Source organism: Mustela erminea, chromosome X (assembly GCF_009829155.1).
Source record: "Mustela erminea isolate mMusErm1 chromosome X, mMusErm1.Pri, whole genome shotgun sequence".
Lineage (NCBI taxonomy): Eukaryota > Metazoa > Chordata > Mammalia > Carnivora > Mustelidae > Mustela > Mustela erminea.
In genome coordinates this window covers 14512368-14532106 of record NC_045635.1, presented here as the reverse complement: position 1 = coordinate 14532106, position 19739 = coordinate 14512368, and the positions used below count along the sequence as shown (strand labels likewise).

Below are 19739 nucleotides of genomic sequence, written 5' to 3'. Positions count from 1 at the left end.
ATCGTGGATATCACATTCACCTTCTCTGTGAGCGGGAAGCCTCCTAAAAGCCCCAGATCTCTTCCCTGCTGTTTTGGGCTTAGAACAGCTTTATATTCAACCCACCGTCTTTCTAATCCCCACGCTGTATACTTGAAGCTGGAAAAAGCTTTCCTTGCTCAGTATTCTCTGAAACACAAACATACTAAATTCAAGGTGGAGGGAAAAAAAAAAAATCCTTCTCTGGCCTTAGGAAGACATGAATAAATCCATTTAGAGCAGATGCCTGATTGGAGCCCCTTACTGGAAAGTTGAATGAAATTTTATCATGACATGGATTGTCAGAGAAAATGGCAGAAGCATAAGAGCTCAGGTCCTCTGCAACAGCCGCACCAGACACAGGAGGGGATTACAGTTACGAGGAAAGAAGAATGGAACAGTGTGAGGTAGCAATAGAGGTTCTCCAAGTAATTGTTCATGTTGGAAATTTCTGTTTTGTAAAGGTTTAATGAGGTGAAGTCATATACCATACAAATTTCACCCATTTCAAGTGTACAACTCAATGACTTTAAGTACACTCAGAGTTGAGTGACCATTATCACAATTTTAGAAAAATTCATCACCCCACAAAGAAACCCTGCACCCATGAGCCATCACCCTCCCCCGCCCCCAACAACCAAGTCGCCCACTTGGCCCTAGGCAACCACTGATCCAATTTCTATCTCTGTAGGTTTGCCTATTTTTGACATTTCATGTAAACGGAATCATACTATTGTGGTCTTTTCTGTCTGGCTTCTTTTGCTTAGCGTAGTGTTTTTCCAAGGTTCATTCATACCGTAGCATGTATCAGTACTTAATTCCTTTTTACAGCTGAATATCATTCCATTTATATGCATAGATGATATTGTATTTATCCATTCATCTGTTGATGGACATTTGGGTTGTTTCCATGTTTTTGGCTATTATGAATAATGCTGCTATAAACAACTATGTGCAAGTTTTTGTCTGAACATATGTTTTTATTTATCTTGGCTGTATACCTTGGAGCATAATTGTTGGGTTACATGGCAACTCTGTCTTTAACCTTTTGAGGAACTGTCAGTTTTCCAAAGTGGCCACACCATTATGCACTCCCGCCGGCAATATATGAGAGTTCCGGGTTCTCCACATTTGTTACTGTCTTTCTGATTAGAGCCACGCTGGTGTGAATGAAGTACTAACACACTATGGTTTTGCTCTGCATTTCCCTGTGACTAATGATGCTAAGTATCTTTTTATGTGTTCACTGCCGTATGGTATAACTTTCAGATCCTTTACCCATTTTAAAATCAGGCAGTCTTTTTATTATCACATTGTAAGAGTTTTTTTTTATATATTCTAGATACAATCCCCTTATCAGATACACAACTTGCAAATATTTTCTCCTATTCTGTAGGTTGCCTTCTTACTCTCTTGGTGTAATCCTTTGAAACATATTTTCAAATTTGGATTAAGTTCAATTTATTCTTCTCTTTTTGTTCCTTGTGTTTTTGGTATCATACCTGAGAAACCTTTACCAAATCCAGATCATGAGGATTTACTCCTCTGTTTTCTTTCAAGAGTTTTATAGTTTAACCTCTTACATTTAGATCTTCGATCTATTTCGGGTTGTTTTTTGTATGCGATATGAGGTAGGAGCCCAACTTCATTCTCTGCATGTGGACATCCGGTTAGCCCAGGGCCATTTGTTGAAAAGACTGTTCTTCCCCCACTGAACGGTCTTGGCATCCTTTCTGAGAACTCAACTGACCTTAAAGGTGAGAATTTATTTCTGGATTCTTAATTCTATTCCATTGATCTATATGTCTTTTATGCCAGGACCACAGTTTTGATTACTGTAGCTTTGCAGTGAGTACTGAAATTGGAACATGTGAGTTCTCCAACGTTGTTTTTCTCCAAAAATGTTTTGGCTATTGAGTCCTGTGAAATTCCATATGAATTTTTAGGATCAGTTTGTCAATTTCTGCAAAGCCAACTGAGACTTCACATTGGAAACTGCTCCATACTCCAGAATTTAATAAACAATGACATATTGATATCCATAAGATGTTTATCTTCAGGTAACTTGTTTATAACAGCATATTAGTTACTTACTTCATTTAATTTATACCGAAGTATAAAACAAAACTTATTGAGGGACATCTGAAGCCTAACGGAATATTACTATTAAACATATGAACTATGTTTGTAGTACTATTTCTTTTGTGGGGAAAAATTTCAATTAAAAAAAAATATATATATATATATAGTGTAGTAAAAACCCATTATTTTACCTTAGGTGAACATGTTTACTTTTATTCTCACCAATTCTAGAGTGTGAAAGTCTACACCTTCAGGAGATTTTTTTTTGTTTTAATTGCAGCAAAATATACATAACAGAGCGCAGATGTTTAAACTAAATGGAATGCTGTGAACAAAGTAGTAGCACTAAGTATTGCCAAGATTAGAAAAATAATCGGAACTGATTTTGGTACTGAGTGTGAGAGAAGGTTACTTGGACAAAGCAAAGGTTACTTGGGCCTTTCAAAATAAATTCCGTCTCAGAGGGCAGAAGACCGCACCCCTGAGGTAAGTCTTTGAAGAGAGGCTGACAGAAGCCCATCTTTTTTGTTTACCTGGAAAGTGGGTACAGAGGCCTGCTGTAAAGGCTGCTGCTTCTGTGATCCCAAGAATAGTGCCAGGCTAGGTGCTTCTTAACACTGACAACTTTACAAGGCTGATGTGAGGATCAAATAGCATAAGTCCATCTGAAGAGTATTAATGGGCTCTCTAGAACTGGCAGTGCAGACCCAGTAACACTGCTTTTTAACTTCAAAGGGGTGCCAACTGAGGCACAAATAATAGCTAGCTGCTCTTTATTTAGAACCTCTCAAGTGCTTTGCAGGTTACCATCTTACTAAATCCTCACAACCACCCTATGAAGTCGGTACTATGGTTATTTCCATTTAAAGATAAGGAAACTGAGGCACAAAAAAGTTATGTAACATGCCACACAAGATATAAGTGACAGAGCTAGGATTCTACTCAGACAATCGGACTCCCGATCTTGTGCAAGATCTTGGCCACTTCACGAGTCTCTGGACCTCCAGTGACCTGTTTCGACGAACTGCTCTATTCGCAGATCAGATCAACTACCACCTCCTGGGAGATGAGTGATGGTACATGAATGGCCGCATGTCACGAGCCCCACGTCCGTTTTCTACAGATGGAGACGCAGCAACTCCCTGCTCCATAGTGCTTGACGGTGTGGGCTTTACAGTGAACACACTAGGCTTTAAATCCTAGCCATGTGACCGTGGGCAAGTTAACATAAAGCGCATAAACCTCAGTTTCCTCATCTATAAAATGAGGACACTACTCACGTCACTGAACTGCTGGGACAAGTACATGTAATAACAGAAGTAAAAGCCTTGGCATTGCGCCTGGCCATAATAAGTGCTACAAATAGAAAAATTACAAGCCAACAGAGAGTTTGATTCAGTCTTGATAAAAGGTATAGTTGAAATCACAAGTTTCTGGGACGATAAGGAGAAATGTGCAAGTGAAGAAGTTGGAGACACGGTGCTTTTAACGATGCACATCACTGGGTTTTAGCTCCCACCCTTTGCTTGGAGAGATGAAGTTGAAGAATATTTATATATTTATATATGTTATCACACAATTTAAGTCCCTTCCCAAATTAACAATAAGACCAACTAAGCGAATGACCAAAGACAAAACCGGGGGCCTAAAATGGGTCAGTAAATCGGCCCCCACCTCCAACCTGTTTTTGTACATAAAGTTTTATTGGAACACAGCCACATCCATTTACATATTGCCTATGCTGCTTCTGTGCTACAATGGCATAGACCCTATGGCGCACAGAGCCTCAGATATTTGCTATCTGGCCCAAAAAAAAAAAAAAAAAAAAAAAAGTTTGCCAACCCCCTACTCTAAAACATGAAGAAATACTTCATCTTTGCTTTCTCCATCACCCGGAGCAGGAGGCAGACATCTCTTCCCATCCTCCCAAACCACCAAGAGTGAGTGTCCAGTAACGTGCAAAGGAGACAACACAGCACTCAAGTATGAAAGAAACCAGTTTTCAAAAGGCCAGGAGGGGAAAAAAAGCTTTATAAATAGGAGGAAAAAAAAAGACTATCATCATTAAGTAACAGGATTTGCCCTGCTTTAACATTACTTTCTGTCCTTTAAACTGCTTTCAACTTCAAAGGCCCATTATCCCCCATTTGAAATCAAAAGAGTCCTTTACAAAGAGGGAACTAACATGGAGATGCTTGCTGTTCAAAAGCTAGGGACCACAATCCTTAAGATGGGGACAGCCTGCTCATCACATCAGTCAGTGCAAAATCTGCATTTTATTAAAGACATTTGGGAAGATCCATTCAAAAATACATTGTGCTCAGTAAAAATTAACCATTTCATGCTGATAATTAAGGTTACCACGGAATAGATATTTGTATAATATTTACAGCAACAATAGAAATTTTACAGAAGTTTAGAATGGAATACATGCCAGAAAAAACTTGATTAAGATGTACCAACACATGATACAAAGAGTTATATAAACACTTTACAAATGGTTCATAATTAGCTTGTGAGGAATTTAAATATTCAACACTTTAAATTCAGTTTGGATTCAAAAATTAAAAAGGTTAACACCACATCACACCCTTGCCACAGTAAAAAGTATGGAATTACACTCTGTATTATGGATTATAAAGTCTGTGCAATTAAGAATTTCCACTGATTCTTCATCTACCACAAATTTGGATGTTACATCATTCTGGCTTATCCATATGTTTAATTTCATGCATGCGTAGGGTTCTCAAAATCACCCTGCCCTGTGTCTTCCCAGATACCCCTTTTGAACTTCCTAGAGATTGAAGAAGCTCAGAACAGTCTTCTAAGTATATACAGAATAACTACCTGAATTCGAAATGGCACAAAGCAATTCTTGGAGATAGGAATTAGGGGCAACTATTTTGTTTGGTTTTCTTGTTTCTGTTAATCAATCCAAGTTTACAGTGAAAAATTCACTTTTTGCAATCAAAGCTTACCCCTCCAGCCTGACTCAATCAGTGACCGAGGAGGAAATAAGGAGAGGGAAATAGACTGAGATGACTATACTCGATTGTGTACCTCTAGTGAAAATGGACTTTATACAAGCTTTGCTTTCCATTTTGGAAAATCTAAGCCATGGTGGAGAACTGAAAAGTTCTCCAAGAGAAAAAGCATCTTTTTTTTTTTTTTTCCTTGAAACTCTGAATGCTTTGTAACTAGAGCTTTTCACAACTCTGGAGATAAACACTTTAATCCCCCAACAGGGACAAAAGTCAAGGCATCTACCTTTTCTATTCCTGGGTTTCGTCTAATTAGCCCTGAAGCAGAGCACTAGGACAAGCTTGTCTGTGCCTGAAATGAAATCAGATCAGGCCTTTGGGAAAGTAAAATCCCAAACCAAAGGAAGTCCTGAGGAAATCTTAGCAGTCTGTCAAAACGGAAGGGATGGAGGAACAGATAAGGCCTCTTTCTCCCTGAAACTCTGTGCTGGAAGAGTAACAAACAAGGCAACTTCTAATCTGCATACAACATGGAAACCAATTTGTTTTTAAGATTCCAAAGGAGGATCAAAATATAACCCAAGGATCAAATGGGGTTCAGAGAGCTTAACCTTGTGGGTAATGAAGGGCCTTAGAAGTGAAGCCAGTTTCACTGCTGCAGTTCTCTGGCCCTAGAAATCCAACGTGCAGACTACTACAAATTTTTTCTGGCAAAACAAAAGACACACCTCCCTCAAATTTGGGAGTAAACAGTTACTGAGTGAAGATACAATGTAGGTCATGATCATCTTTAATATCCTATAGGAAATACACAGAAAGGTGGGCCGGCGCCTGGAGCCGAGAAAGGTGGAGGCAGGACCAGGCCTAACGCTGATGAATTAACAAAGCACTAAGGGAAATGAATATTCACGTAGTAACTGACTTGGCACAAGTCTATGATCTTTTATAGTACATTCAATTAAAAAAGAATAGAATAGAATAGGGCAGCAGGCCCAGAGTTTCCTCGCCACCTTACTTCTACCACATTGTGTGTATACAGACAAACCAGGGACTCGTCCTGTCCCGGCTTCATTTTCTTACATTTACTCATGGTTTCGAAGACAGATTTTTTTTTTTACCCAGCTGATGAATCAGACCTCAAGATATTCTATATCTCAGCTGGTTAAGGTACAAAATGAAGAAATCAGAACCACTTACAAGTTTTTGTTTTTGTAAGATGGTTCTTTAAGTCTCTGAGAGAAACTTCTTGTGAGATTCTGGCCCTGGAGATGAGCACTTAATACTAAGTGCAGCCCCTTTTAAAGAAACCATTTTAAAAAGTGTAAATCTGTTTTCTCTGCCTACACACTTTAATAGTGATGAACTGAAGGAGGCAAGGAAATATTTCAGTATGTTCTGACTTGGTTCAGTGTATCATACCACATCCCCAGCTCACAAAAGTATGAGTCTGTGGATCTCAGTGCTCGCATGGAGCTCGGTATCCCACTATAATGTAGGAGGTAACGAACTTCTAGATATAAAAGCAGTGCTCTCCAGAAAAGTGTTGTGACCAGGAGAGAATATGCAGATTTCTGAGTCCCAGCGGAATGCTGGGAGTAAGTCGCAATGAGCGATTGCCCTTGCTGCAAGTTGGGTCACCACCCGGACCTAGGTGAACAGAAATGAACATAGCCTTCTACACACTTGAAAAGTAATCCTCTGGCCTTTAAAAAGAGTTGTACACTTATTGAGTCATTCTCAATACATAGCTAGAAGAAAATAAATGGCTTTTTTCCTTATTTACTCTAAAAACTAGTTTAAGAAGTGAGGATACTATGACGTTAACTAAGATAAGGGGTGCTGGCAAGGGAAAGGGGGATAGCATTTCCTAGCGAAGTCCACTAATTTTCAGATTAGGAACATGCTAAACTGGCAAACTCTACAACCACAACATACTTTATAATACATGACGTGACTAGAAACTAACCAGCACAGCTCTGAGCTTAGAATTAAAGTACAACTGCATATGGCAAATCTTAAAGCAGGTTTTAAAACAGATTTAACCAAAGCGTACAGCACAAACACTCCTATAACAGCCACATCACAACCACCCGGAGAGAGTTTTTTTTGCTTCTAATCGGTCTGTCAGATGCCAATATTTGTAAAGAGCTATTAAATGCCTTGAAGAAAAGACAATGACATTTTCTTCTGGGAGACACAGCTAGAAGCCATGGATGCCTTTGAGCAGTTGGTAAAAATCATGCCAATCTGCCAGGCTGCTGCTTGCTTCTAAATATAAGCCTCGTGGCTCGATGAAAGATTTTCTCAAGATGCTGACCTAGAACTGAAGTTCTCAAACACCTGTAAAGCCCCTCTGGTCTCCTCCCAAAGGATGTACCTTGTAGCAGGCCCAAGACAATGAAAACAAACAGGATTCCAGGGATTCAAAAAGAGTGGTAGAAGATTCTGGCAGAGAATGTGATACTGAAGAATTCATACCCGCCGTTTCTCCAGTAGCCTGGAGAGAACAAAGACAGAGCCGAGCTCCGCAGAGCAGTGAGCATGGAATCCAGGAGCGCAAGGTTTCTCGGCCTCCCCACCACTGACATTTGGGGCTGGATCATTCTTTGTTTGTGCAGGGATCCTGGGGATGCAGGACGTTCCGCAGCATTCCTGGCCCCTACCCCCCAGATGCCAGTAGCTCCCCCCACCACTGCCGGTTGTGACAACCAACCATGTCTCCCTACATTGCTAAATGTCCCGGGGAGGGAGAACCGGCCCTGACTGAGAACCACTGCCACAGAGACAGCTCACCTGAGCTCCTCAGCACGGAGCACTTTTGATCTGGGGCCCCGAAGAGGCTAACCCTCAGACTGAGACCAAGCGAGGTTCAGTCAAAGTTCATTCAGAACTTCCGAGAAGAAAAACGAGGATGGTGGTAAAGCAAAAGTAGAAAAACAGAGAAACGGAGTTTCTTTTCAAAAGGAGATCGGCAATACTTCCGTAAAACAAAGTAACCCATAAGCCTTCATTCAGCGGTATTTTGTCCGTTAGGAAGTTAGGGCAGAGAGCAGAATGTGAACGTCGTAAAATTTCCCTTCCTAAGGAAAGTGCAGACTTTTGTGACTTTAAATCATATCCTTCTTATCACGGATGGCAATTTTTGTGAGGTCAATGGTTCATCAACCAGAGGAAAACAGCAGTTAAAAGCTAAGAGAGGGCTCATTAGATTTGAAAGAAAACTTGACCATTCCCCTCGGCGAGCAGGAAGAGAACTATACATGCTAGAAATGCGGATTGTAGTTCACTTATTATAGCGTACTGAGGTCAATGAAAAGGCAGAATGGACGAAAGCGGAGACAAGGATAAAAGAGCTTTTATCCCTCAAAGACACTAGTTGAAAACACTGTAGATATTTTCTGGCTCAAATCTGGGAATGTACGAAAAGTATGTATTGACTCTTCATCAGTTAGGTTTACTTTGCTCTAGGTAGAAGGCAATTATTCTAGCCCTTCTTTGAAGAACCATCATGAATATAAATGTTCTGCAAACATCTGAGATCCCAGTGTTAGCAAGGATGAAAACATGGGAAACCAGCCCCTAGGTGACGACGAGCCTCAAATGCCACGGCATGGCAATGTGACTGCGCAGTTCCTAAGCGCACAGCACAGTGAGAAGTCTTTCCGGAGGAAAAAAATGTAGTTTCTGGTTTGCAAGGAGGGGGGACACAAGGTACGGATCTAGTAGGAAAAAGAAGAGTTACACACCCTTTTAGAGTCATTAGTATCCAGGCAAAAACTGCTAAGGGTTCACGTCACTTAAATAACTGTGCAGCTTTGCCTGGGAAAAGCCAGAATTCAGAGCTACTTGAACAGTACCAAACTCGTGAAAGAAACAAGATATAAAAGGAACCGAAGAGCATGCAAGCTATTGGTTTGAATCAAATCGTTTTAATGATAGTACCCAGTTGAGTTTCATTTTAGTGCCTATTATACTTATTAAAATCAAATAAAAAGCACCTTAAAATGACCTCTATATATAATCAATACACATCATTATAAGTAGTTATATAAAAATGTAATATGCACACAATTTAAGCTTCAAGGAAACGAAGACCTTTTCTTTATAATCTTTATAATCATCAGGGCTATTAATTCTCAATGTCTTGGGGGAGGGGGAACAGTAACTCAGCACATTTCAATGATCACTCACTTGATTCAGGGGCTGATCCTCTCAGAATCCTGGGACAAGTAATAAATATTGAGAAATTACCCCTTGAAGGGGTGGGGGTGGGTCTTTAAAAATATTATTGCTAAGAGACTACTTCCAAAAATCGAATTCTCTTGATAGATAATAGTGAGGTGGTTTCTGTCAAGAATGGCCCAGAGACACCAGGCTGTAACCCTTGTTGGCCACAGGCCTTGATGATGCTTGAGAGTAACTTGGGAGTCGAAGGAGATCAAATGAGGGAAAGAAGTCCCGTTCTGACCACATGTGTACTGATGTCCATGATAACCTTGTTATAAATGGACAGTCCCAGGAAGAAAGAGTGAGTATAGCAGTTTTCTCTACATCTGGAATTGCTTCAGGAGCCTTGTAAATATACTGCAAACAACAACAGCAGAACATTTGGAAATAGAAATGCCACACACGGATCTCCCAACCCACCAGCCAAGAGTCTGCGGCATTGTGCACAGGACTCAGGAGCACAGAGCTGGTTTGCAAGAGCTGCAGAAAGGTGCCTCTTGCAACCTCGCAACCTAGGAACGTTCACTGGCAAATCTTTGGTCTACACTCTACACTACCGCTAAGGAGAAAAGCAGATTCTCTCAACAAAGACCCATGAGTAACCCTGGATCTATTCTCCCCTCAGGTGCAAGGAACGTCCCTGGATGCGAACAGGAGCCAACCGTGAAGACGGAGACGAGGCCTGCTAGAGTTCTCGCTGACCTAACCGACTTTCTTGCCTATGGGTTCGGGAGGAGACGCTGCATCTCATCTGCTACCAAGGATCGTATCTAGAGGCTACTGCGGGGGCCTTCAAGTTGAGCACGGTTCCCACCGTAAGTCACACAAAGCCACAATTCAACTCCCTTGATTAGAAGTATAATACTCACTTCATATCACAAATGTATAAAAATATGGCAGATAGTGTCATAATGATACTTTCTTTAAGTGATTATATTTATAAAACAGACAGATATTTACCATATATATATATTTATATATAGAATAAAATACTCCTGATGCAATATATAAATGTTACTGTTTAGTTTTTATAGAAACTACTGTAGCTGTCCCACTGCTTCACAATGTTCCAAACAGCTCAAAATAACTTTACATTTAACATAAAAGGTATGATTAGAACAGTACAATATTAATTATAAATAAATGTTACAAATCCTATCAAATATGGAAGTTTAGAAAACAATTTAAGACATACAGTTAGTTCATCTGCTAACCCTTCAAAGGGATACTCTTGGATTACAATAAACCCCATATTTAGTTTAGGCCGGGAAAAAAAAAAAAAAATCTGTGGTAAGGGCATCAGTCGACATGAATTTTTCTATCCCTTGCAGTACCAGAACACATCCTGGCTTTCCCAAGTTCAACAGGGATTGCACTAAAGCTGGAATGTACAGGGGAGAACTTGGCAAGAATGTCTTCTTCCTCAATGGCACACTCTATGCATTCTCACACAAGATCCGCGGGGACTGGTGGTCCCTAAGGAACTCTTGCGGCTCTAAGATCCCTGACTACCATTTGCGGCCGTGAGGAGCCGGAGGGCCCCACACATACAATATTGCACTCACCTTCATAAAGCTGAAAATATTGGCTGACCACCCCAGCCCAGCCCACTCCCCACCCCCCACCCCTCCCATCCCCTTCCCACTGGCTTACCTACCCCGCCCCCCCTCCCCCAGCACACATTACAAGGCTGTCTCTTTTAAATCATTCAGATTTGGCATTCGAGACCGATTTGTTCTGTTATAGGGGTGCCCATTTGGCCCACTCTTGGCACCCAGCTGTTCAGAGTAGGAAGGCCCCTCTGTGGCACTCCGGGTCACAGAGGACACGTGCCAACCAGAGTCCATCTGACCTGGCAGCTGGAGGGCTGGTCTGCCCTTAGGTGTGGGCTCCTGCCGGATGTTACTGCTCCCACCAGAGGCCTGGCTCAGAGGGTGGATCCGAATTTCTGAGAAGGAATTTTTGGCTTGTTGAGTTGTTAAGGGCTGGAAGCGGGGGTCTGAGGAAGCCGGGTGATTTGAGGCTGAAGAGAGATGTAACAGCTTGCGCAGTGATTTTAACGGCTGGCTCTGAAAGAAAAGACGAGAGCGCATATAGGACTTAATTTAGAGTAGACTCGAAAGCTGGGAGAGATGGAGCCCAGATCGGAGATGACTGCGCGCAGCCAGCGGGGCAGGCCCGGGGAGGAGGGGCGAAGTCTAGCCTTAGCCTTATCTGTCCTTTTGTTCTTGTTCAGACAAGATCCAACAAGTTAGTTATCTTTAATGAAAAAGCCTAGAAATCTAGAGAAGTCTGGAGCTGGTGTGGTGGCTGATCAAAGGCTCAGGCACCTTCTATCGGGCTGTATCCCATCTTTACAGGGGGGAATCTCACGCTTCAGCCAGCAGGAAGCAGCAAAAGGAATACGCCTCTCCCTTTTTGAGAAATCCTCGCAACAGCTCCATATAAACCTGCCACTTATTTTTTCACCAGCCAGGACTCAGCCATTCAACCCTATCTAGCTAGCGGCAAGAGAAAACTGAAGAAATGGAATGTTTCGATTAGGTAGCAACACACTCGCCTAAAAACCACTACCTCCTTCTGTTCTGATCACCCCGATCTTCCCTTTCCCTTGACACTGTAAAATCTAAACGTTCCCTTCCTGTACTTTTACTTTTTTCAGGGTGGGGGTAAGATCTGAGCACTGAAAACTGAACAAAGCAGAGAAAAACAAGCAAAAGCCCTACAGACTCTAATACAACGGACTCACAGGAGGCTTTGGATTCCTAACATGGGCTCACAGCTGCCCTGCCTGTCTCCTGGGTGGCTGCGGCGCAGATTCCACACATGCTGCACTGCGGAGGGGACTGCGCTTCAAGGCAGAAGGGAGGGTCCTGGCAGCCACCTACCCTGCACTCGGCAACTCTTCTCAGGTGACTGCTGAACCACGGCTCCCCCACCAGGGAAAGGGGCTCACTCCCCTCTCCTCCTCTATGTAATGTGGGATGAGGCTCACCATCAGAAGCGGCATGTGAAAACACCCTGAAATTCAGGGCCCTTGACAGGGACCCTGCACTCAAGATGTACCCCTAGCCTCTGGCTACCAAGTCTCAAGGGCCATGCGTTTAAGGGCTTGGCAAAGTTTTAATAAAATGTTGATGATCTCAAGGCATACTACAAGATTTGAAGGATCAGAGGACTGAAATCGAAGGGAAATTGCTTGAGAATGGACTCAGAAATTGCTCCTAAGGAAGCATCTGCCATGGCTATTCCAAAGTCTGTCCACAAAAGCTCTGTGGTCCCCAGAGGAGGTGGCACAGTACAGTGTACATCCTAAGTGCTCCAAGTTATGTTTTTTGTTACTGAAACTGGTATGATAACACAATGAGATAACACAATGAGACTCCTGGTGATTTTTATAGCCCTGACCACCTGCGACTATTGAGCAATTACAATAATTTGGGTCCAGCTAGAGATATAAAGTAACCTGAAAAGAGCTTCTTAGCAAAAAGAAATGGCTATACAAGGAAGGTTCTAAAGCCCCATACTCTTTTTCATAAAACTGGGAAGAGAACATCAGGCTGTCACTCAAAGCCTTGTGCTCTTAGTTCAGATACATAGCCAACACCTTGGGTATCTGGTTCTCTACACCCTTTCTATCCCCTTCCCTCCCCTGAGCCGGTATTATGTTAAGAAGCAGAAAACATAGATGGTTGGCCAAATACAAGTGAAATCTGGGAATTCCTGTCAGTGGCTCTAAGTAATAGTTAAAGAAAGTAAACAACAAACCTATAAAAATAAACCCTCTTCGTCCAAATCACAGAAATCTGTGGCTATCTATAGGTATAAGCAATCCTACAGCTCTAAAAGCTCATCAGGTTGTCAGAAATTACAGTACAGAGGAATACTAGCTTTATAAAAATAATATCATCAAAAACAAGTTAAATTATGTCACTGTACTCACTAAGGGATACTGAAAAGATGCAATATTACATTTCCAATCCTAATAGTTGTCCAAAGGAGATACACCTCAGTTACCTCAAAAAATTTACTGACTCATTTTCTGTTTATCCCCATTATGGCAGATAAATGCAACTATATAATATTGCATAATATGCAGTTCCTAATACAACTGTTTGATTTTCTATCAAAAACTGTATCAACTTCAGAAGCGTATTCTTTCAAGAACGGTTATGGTATCTGTCGTTCAAGGCCTAATTCGTATGCGGCCACATTTAACGAAACCTTCATCTTCCCACTACCTCTCACCCTCCCCTACATTTTATGGCATGCCTCACTTTTTACCATGAATTATGGTTATTTATAGATTTTCTCTCTCTCCCAAGACGTTAGTATTTATGGGCTGGGATCACATCTTCATTATTCCCCTTACGCCCCTCTAACACCTACCCCCTATCCTCCCCGACCCAGGGCTAGGTGAGGGCTAATGGAAGCTCACTTTTTTTCCCATTTGGACATGGGTCACTGAAACAAGATTCATCTGGACTCCCAAGATGCATCTGCTATTCACAGTGAGGGTATATCCTGAGGAGGCTCCCAGCCTGGTCGTAACACTGAGGCTGAATTCCTCAACCTTGCCCTCCTCTCAAGCGAGATAGTCACTGCAGAGTCTAAGAATCTAGGAGCATTACAGGCACTACTCACTTGGGTCTGTAGATCAGAGATCTTCTCTGGACGCCACTCCTTCGGTCTGCTGCTCGGGGTGCTAGCAGAATGAATGGCTTTCTGTAATGTCAGTAGATCAGGGCCATCAGAATTGGGCACCTAGAGCAGAATATGGGCAAGGATTCAGTAAGAACCCCAATAAGCCTTACTTAGCTATGCAACCACACCCAAGAGGAGAACAAAAGCAAATCAAAGGAAACCAAACCTCGACCCCACCCCCAATAAAAAAGGAAACCAAAACTCTCCCAATGTTCACAATGCAAGTGATGCCAGTTAAACTCTGCTTCCCTCTTAATAATTTTCCCTGTATTAGGAAAAATTGGCAGATGGCATGCAGCTTTGTTAAAACCTCAACCCGTAAAGCATTCCCATGCTGTTAGTGTCAGTCGCTGTAAGAGAGAGCAGTCAGGTTGGGCTGTACCAGAAACTGCTGTCGCATCCTCATCCGTACTGCAGTTAGGTTATGAACCAGTTCAATAAAACAAACATTTGCTCCTGCTGGGAAAATGATCCAAACACTGTATTTGGTGGTGCCCAACAAAGCCTAGCAGGCTTTCAAGGATACTGAAGTGGGAGAAGTATGGTTTGAATCATATTCCCAAGACACCACCGAGTAAATCTGGGTCTACCATTACACAGTATGAAACTCCTGGAACTTTGTACCACAAACTCCAGAGGAATGCAATTGGTACTTTCACCGATTTTGGTGAACACAGAATAATGCCAAATGCCAAGCAAAAGCCCTGGCTTTACACTAAGTGACCAGCAAAAGCTAGAGCCAGGCGAGGAAAAAGCAAATCACCGACTAAGAAAAGTGGAGCCTGCTGGCTCACTCAATTTGGTCAATTCAACTTGGTTTCACAGAACAAACTGCCAACCAAGTGTTAACAGACTTTGTGAGCCAAATGAAAAGACATGGTTAGTTATAAATGTTAATCAAATTCTCTACAGGAAATAAGGGATTTTATGAATGCTGTCTGCCCACAAGTGGCTAACCAGACAACCCAAACTAGCCTTTCACTAGTTTGTTTAAGTAGCCTTTTAGGCTTCAACTTCCTTAACTGATTCACGAAATCCAGAATGGCAAAGAATTGGTATTTTAGTAACTTTATGGAACTGGCTCAGGTACTTAACTAGCACAAAGAGAATATGACCTCATGAAAATACAAGACATGCTGTGGTCATCAGTAAAACAAGTTTACTGGAGCAGTGTGCAGGGCTACCGTACATAAAAATGGGTACCATGGGTGGAGTGACTACAGGAAGCTTTTTCAAAGAAGAACTATGCTTTAAATGATTCTTTGAATTAAAAAGAGGAAAGAGGGATTTCTTGATGCTTGGATTCTCCCCGTTGGTGGAATCTGTCTGCAATATAAGATACAAATAAACTAATTGCAAAAAAAAAAAAAAAAAAAAAAAAAAGAAAAGAAAAGAAAAGAAAAAAAGAACAGAAAAGATAAAAGAAAGAAAGAAAAGAAAGGAAGGAAGAAAGGAAGAAAGAAAGAAAGAAGAAAAAGAAGGGTATTCTTACTGAAACTCCTAGCCCTTGGGAGCCCTGATACTGTTCAATGTTAACGGTCACTTAAGGAAACTCTGTGCTGCACCTAGAGGAGTTCTGTGTCATTTCTCACCTGGACATGGAGATGCCAACAAAGTAAATTCAAAACCTGCAAAAACGTCAATGTATATAAAGAACATGCAGTCATGATCCTTATCTATAATAGGAATGCCTAGAAACCTACGTACGTCTAGTCACACTGAGCTTAGGAGTAAGATTATTGTAAAGAATTGTGTTTAAAGAGCTACTAATGAACGTCAATCTTTTCCTAATTGCTAGAGAGGATCTCAGCGACTAAAGCACTGACCACGTGATCTGCCTATGGGGAAGAGGGGGAGAAGAGGATACAGCAAACACTTTTCAACATGGCCAACTCTTGAACCAGAAAACATCACATGGTCTACAATCATGAAAGAAGCCTGGTTCTATGCTGTTAAAGAAATATTCACTCCAGGGAAAGCATGTGGCACCATTCAGAATACAGGTTTTCAAAGTGAAAAAGCAGAAAGTTCAATCTTTAAATTGACGCACGATTACCAATTGAGGTACTAACTAACTAGGGTACAATTACCAAGTTGGCAAAGTCACCATATGCTCTGAGGGCTTATGTAACTCTGGATATGGAACTGAAGCCAGATTTCCCAAGGCGGCCTCCAGATTTGCTGGAGTCAAAGCAGGCACCTTTGCAATACAGAATTATTTTTTGGCACCACTTTCCCCTGTTTTGGATAACTCAATTGTTAGAGAACTAGCAATATATATGAAGGTATTCAGATCACCTTGTATGAAGCCATTCAATTAAGATAGCCCATGGAAGGTTCCTGTTCCTACAATGGGATCCCGGGGAAGAGTTTAACTTACATCGCTAAGGAAGCCACAGGAGAGTTCCCAGGAATCAGCGGCCAGAGGCTCTGGACCAGAGATGGGCCTGTGGCAGCGACTGAGCCCGGGGCCTGCTATTTAGGAGAACCTACCTCTGGCTCTCCTGACTGATCGTGTGACTTCGGGCAGGTTACAACTTGCCTGGGCAGTCCTCTATCAGTGAAATAAAGGTGTTACAACTAGATTTAGGACCCACCGAGGTTTAAAAATGTCCTGTTTCTCTACATGCACTGGGCACATATTTCTTTCCTTCCTTCTTTCTTCTTTCCTTTTTTTTTGAGTTTGATGCAAAGGCCACAAAGCTTTAAATCTTTCTAAGCTGGTTTACCTAGTTTCCTTTTGCTGAGTTCTAGAAAGTGAAAAAAGGGTAACTTTAATTCTGTTCCAATGCTTACTTGAAGGAGGCAGAGGTGACGTCACATTAGGCTTAGGAGCCTGAGGTCTGGCAAAATACAGAGAGCTCTTTGGAAATCTTACTCTACAAACCAAAGTCCTTAAAAAATTTTTTCTTCTAGGGTGGCTGGGTGGTTTAGGCGGTTGGGCCTCTGACTCTTGATTTTGGCTTAGGTCATGATCTCAGGGTTGCTGAGGCTGAGCTCTGCTTTGCGCTCTGGGCTGGTTGTGGAGTGTATTTGGGGTTCTCTTGCTCCCTGTGCACCCTCTCTCTCTCTCCAAAAAAATTCTTTTTCTTTTAATTAAAAAATGCAGAGGCACAACTTTTGATTTGTGAGGCTTCAAGCACTGTGGCCTATATAGAGATATTTTGCAGTTACTTTACATATGGAAAATGAAATGTATACAAACCTTAAAGAAGTCTGAGTGGAGAGGATGTTGGAGAATAATTATTTTCTTATTTGCCCTAATCTATACTATTTGAAAATCTAAAATTTGAACCAGATCCTGAATAACAGAGTCAGTCAACATGTATACACTCAATTCATGCCCTGGTAAGCTAGGGACTCTAGGTTAAATGTTAGTCTAATGCAGACAGACATCAAAAACCAAGTCTATACACAAAACACCTTCAATTCCTTGGTTCCTGCTACTTTCTTCCACTTAATTACCCCACAGTGGCTACAGACCTGAGGTTAAAAACAAAAACAAAAACCTCAAAATAAAAATAACAAGGGTTAGGAGAGATAGTCTAAGTTCAAAGTTCATGATGGATAAATATGTTCTACAGACAATGATAACAGTTTTATTATATTAGTACTTTAAATATTTTAAGCTTTTCTACTTTAATAAATCAGGTCTATTTTGTTCATCCCATCTAAATAATAAATGTAGCAATATTTGACTGAGTGGCATTTTGATGTGACATTTTGCTTTAAGGGAATTTCAGGTAGAGATATAGGCAGCTTTTTAAAAAACGTGAATGTTTCAGGAAATATTATGCAGCCATTAAAATGAAGATAATAAGATCAGTGTAGTAATATATATATTATAGGTATGTGTGATCGACAGATATACTATGAAAAGTCAGAATACAAAACTGTACAAGGATTATTATTATTTAAAACAAACTAAAAAAACACCTTCTTTCCACAAACATATGCATAGACTAAAAAGCTAGGAGGAAATATACCAAAATCCTAATGCTAGTTGTAATAGGGTAATAAGATCAGTGTGACAGGGATAAGATTAGAAAGGATCATTTTTTTTTCTCAATTTTTCTAAAAGGAAATACATCAATTTCACAAATATGCAAGTGAAAGAATCATCTAGAAACATTATCTAGGAAGGTCTTTATTAATACTTCCAGAACATCTATGACCCTTACTTTGGGTATTACATTCTGTGCTAATCATCTATGTCATCTTTACTTACCACTGAGTCATAATCCTAGAATCTTTTTTCCTTTTTAAAAAATGAGAGTCAATCATGTATGAAGGAGAAATAGAAACAAAGGCATTTAAAATAGCTGACTCAACACTGTCTGGCCCTGGAAGTACCATAAAGCAAAGGGGGAAGCAGGCCTCACGTGGGTGAAGAGTCTCCTGCTGGCCTAGGGGCCTGGCTTTCCCCTGTTTCCTCACGTCACTAACCAGCAGGATCCTTGCTTGGGTGATTCAGTGATGTGATGTGCACGGTGCCATGGAGCCAAACCTTGGTTCAGGCAGAGGGCTCCCAGGAGATTAGACTCGTTCCATTTCACAGTTCAGTCACAAGATAAACATGTCTTCCTACTAAAGCAAGCCCTGAAATGTCAAATACTATTCTCCTCTCTGTGATTATGCAGCCCAGAAATGCACTTGTCAACATGGCAACTGGAAAACCAGCCAGGGAAGAATAATGAATGATGGTTAGCTATAAATTTCAAGATTTAAGCATACAGCAAAACCATTTCCTAAGTTTTCACACGTGTTTAACCCCCAAAGAAAAAAACCCTGCAGCTTCATAGTTTCTACATGAATATAAATCTACATGGATGTTTACCGAGAGAGGTTGGTGCTCTCTCTCATCCAAATTAAATTTCTTCTATTCCTGGAGAGTCTGTGGAATCTAGAAAAGGCTCTGTGAGAGGAGGATAGTTGGATAGAATTTAGAAGACACATATACAATGTACGCATGTCAAATCTCAGTAAGAAAATAATTCACTTTCATTGCCACATCCAAAATGTCAAGAACCCACAGACTAATGCAGACTCGTGTGCCACTGTATACAGAAAGTAGCCATCTACTTACTGTTTGAGATTTCTTCTTTTTCTTTTTCATTGACCTGAAAAAACCTTGTTTCTCCTTTTCCTTGAGTTGTTCGGAATGACTAATGTTTTCAGGACTTTTCCTAAATGGGAAGACATTTTTATCATATTGATCTTTCAATCTTTCTCCTGCCATTCTATGACAAGTACAATGAAAACTAAAAAATGCATGAAACCAGATTCAAGCAGCCATGACAAATCAAGCACGTAGGTAAAGAGCCTCTAAAAAGCACAGGGGGGACTGAATCTATCAGCCATGGTTAATGATTAGCCTTTGGCACAGCTCACTTGAACTGGCCATTTGAGCATTATTACAAATGATCTGGTAACTGCGCTGCAGGACCACTTTCATGCTGTAGAAAACCTCAGCGCTGGAGAGTCTGAAAAGCACACAGTTTAAAGGATGGATGCCTTTTTCATAACCCTCCAAGGGAAATAGCTGAAACATTTTCAATATCTTTGTTTTTCTATTTACCTTTCTAAAACCAGCTCGAGAAGTTCATAATTAGTGGCTTGCCAAGATACTGAACATACAAAAAAACAAAACAAAACAGAAGAACAACGGGGCTACAGAAGCACTGTAAATAAAAGTAAAAATTGCCTCAAACTGAAAAATTCCTTCAT

The 19739-nt window shown here is 41.1% G+C and overlaps 1 protein-coding gene across 7 annotated transcripts in view; it reads right to left on the bottom strand.

Annotated features, from left to right (window-relative positions):
* Positions 1-19739, bottom strand: part of CDKL5 (cyclin dependent kinase like 5) — a 226528-nt gene that overhangs the window by 10230 nt on the left and 196559 nt on the right. For 4 of the 7 annotated variants that reach the window (XM_032329648.1, XM_032329649.1, XM_032329653.1 and 1 more), the window contains 4 exons: positions 19099-19198; positions 15216-15338; positions 13953-14072; positions 4358-11377 (listed from right to left, as the gene is read on the bottom strand). In XM_032329648.1, the coding sequence (XP_032185539.1) occupies positions 10991-11377; positions 13953-14072; positions 15216-15338; positions 19099-19198 (730 nt within the window). In that variant the 3' untranslated portion in view covers positions 4358-10990. Of the gene's footprint in view, positions 1-4357; positions 11378-13952; positions 14073-15215; positions 15339-19098; positions 19199-19739 lie in introns of those variants that run through there. The other 3 variants (XM_032329652.1, XM_032329651.1, XM_032329650.1) reach the window with 2 other exon arrangements.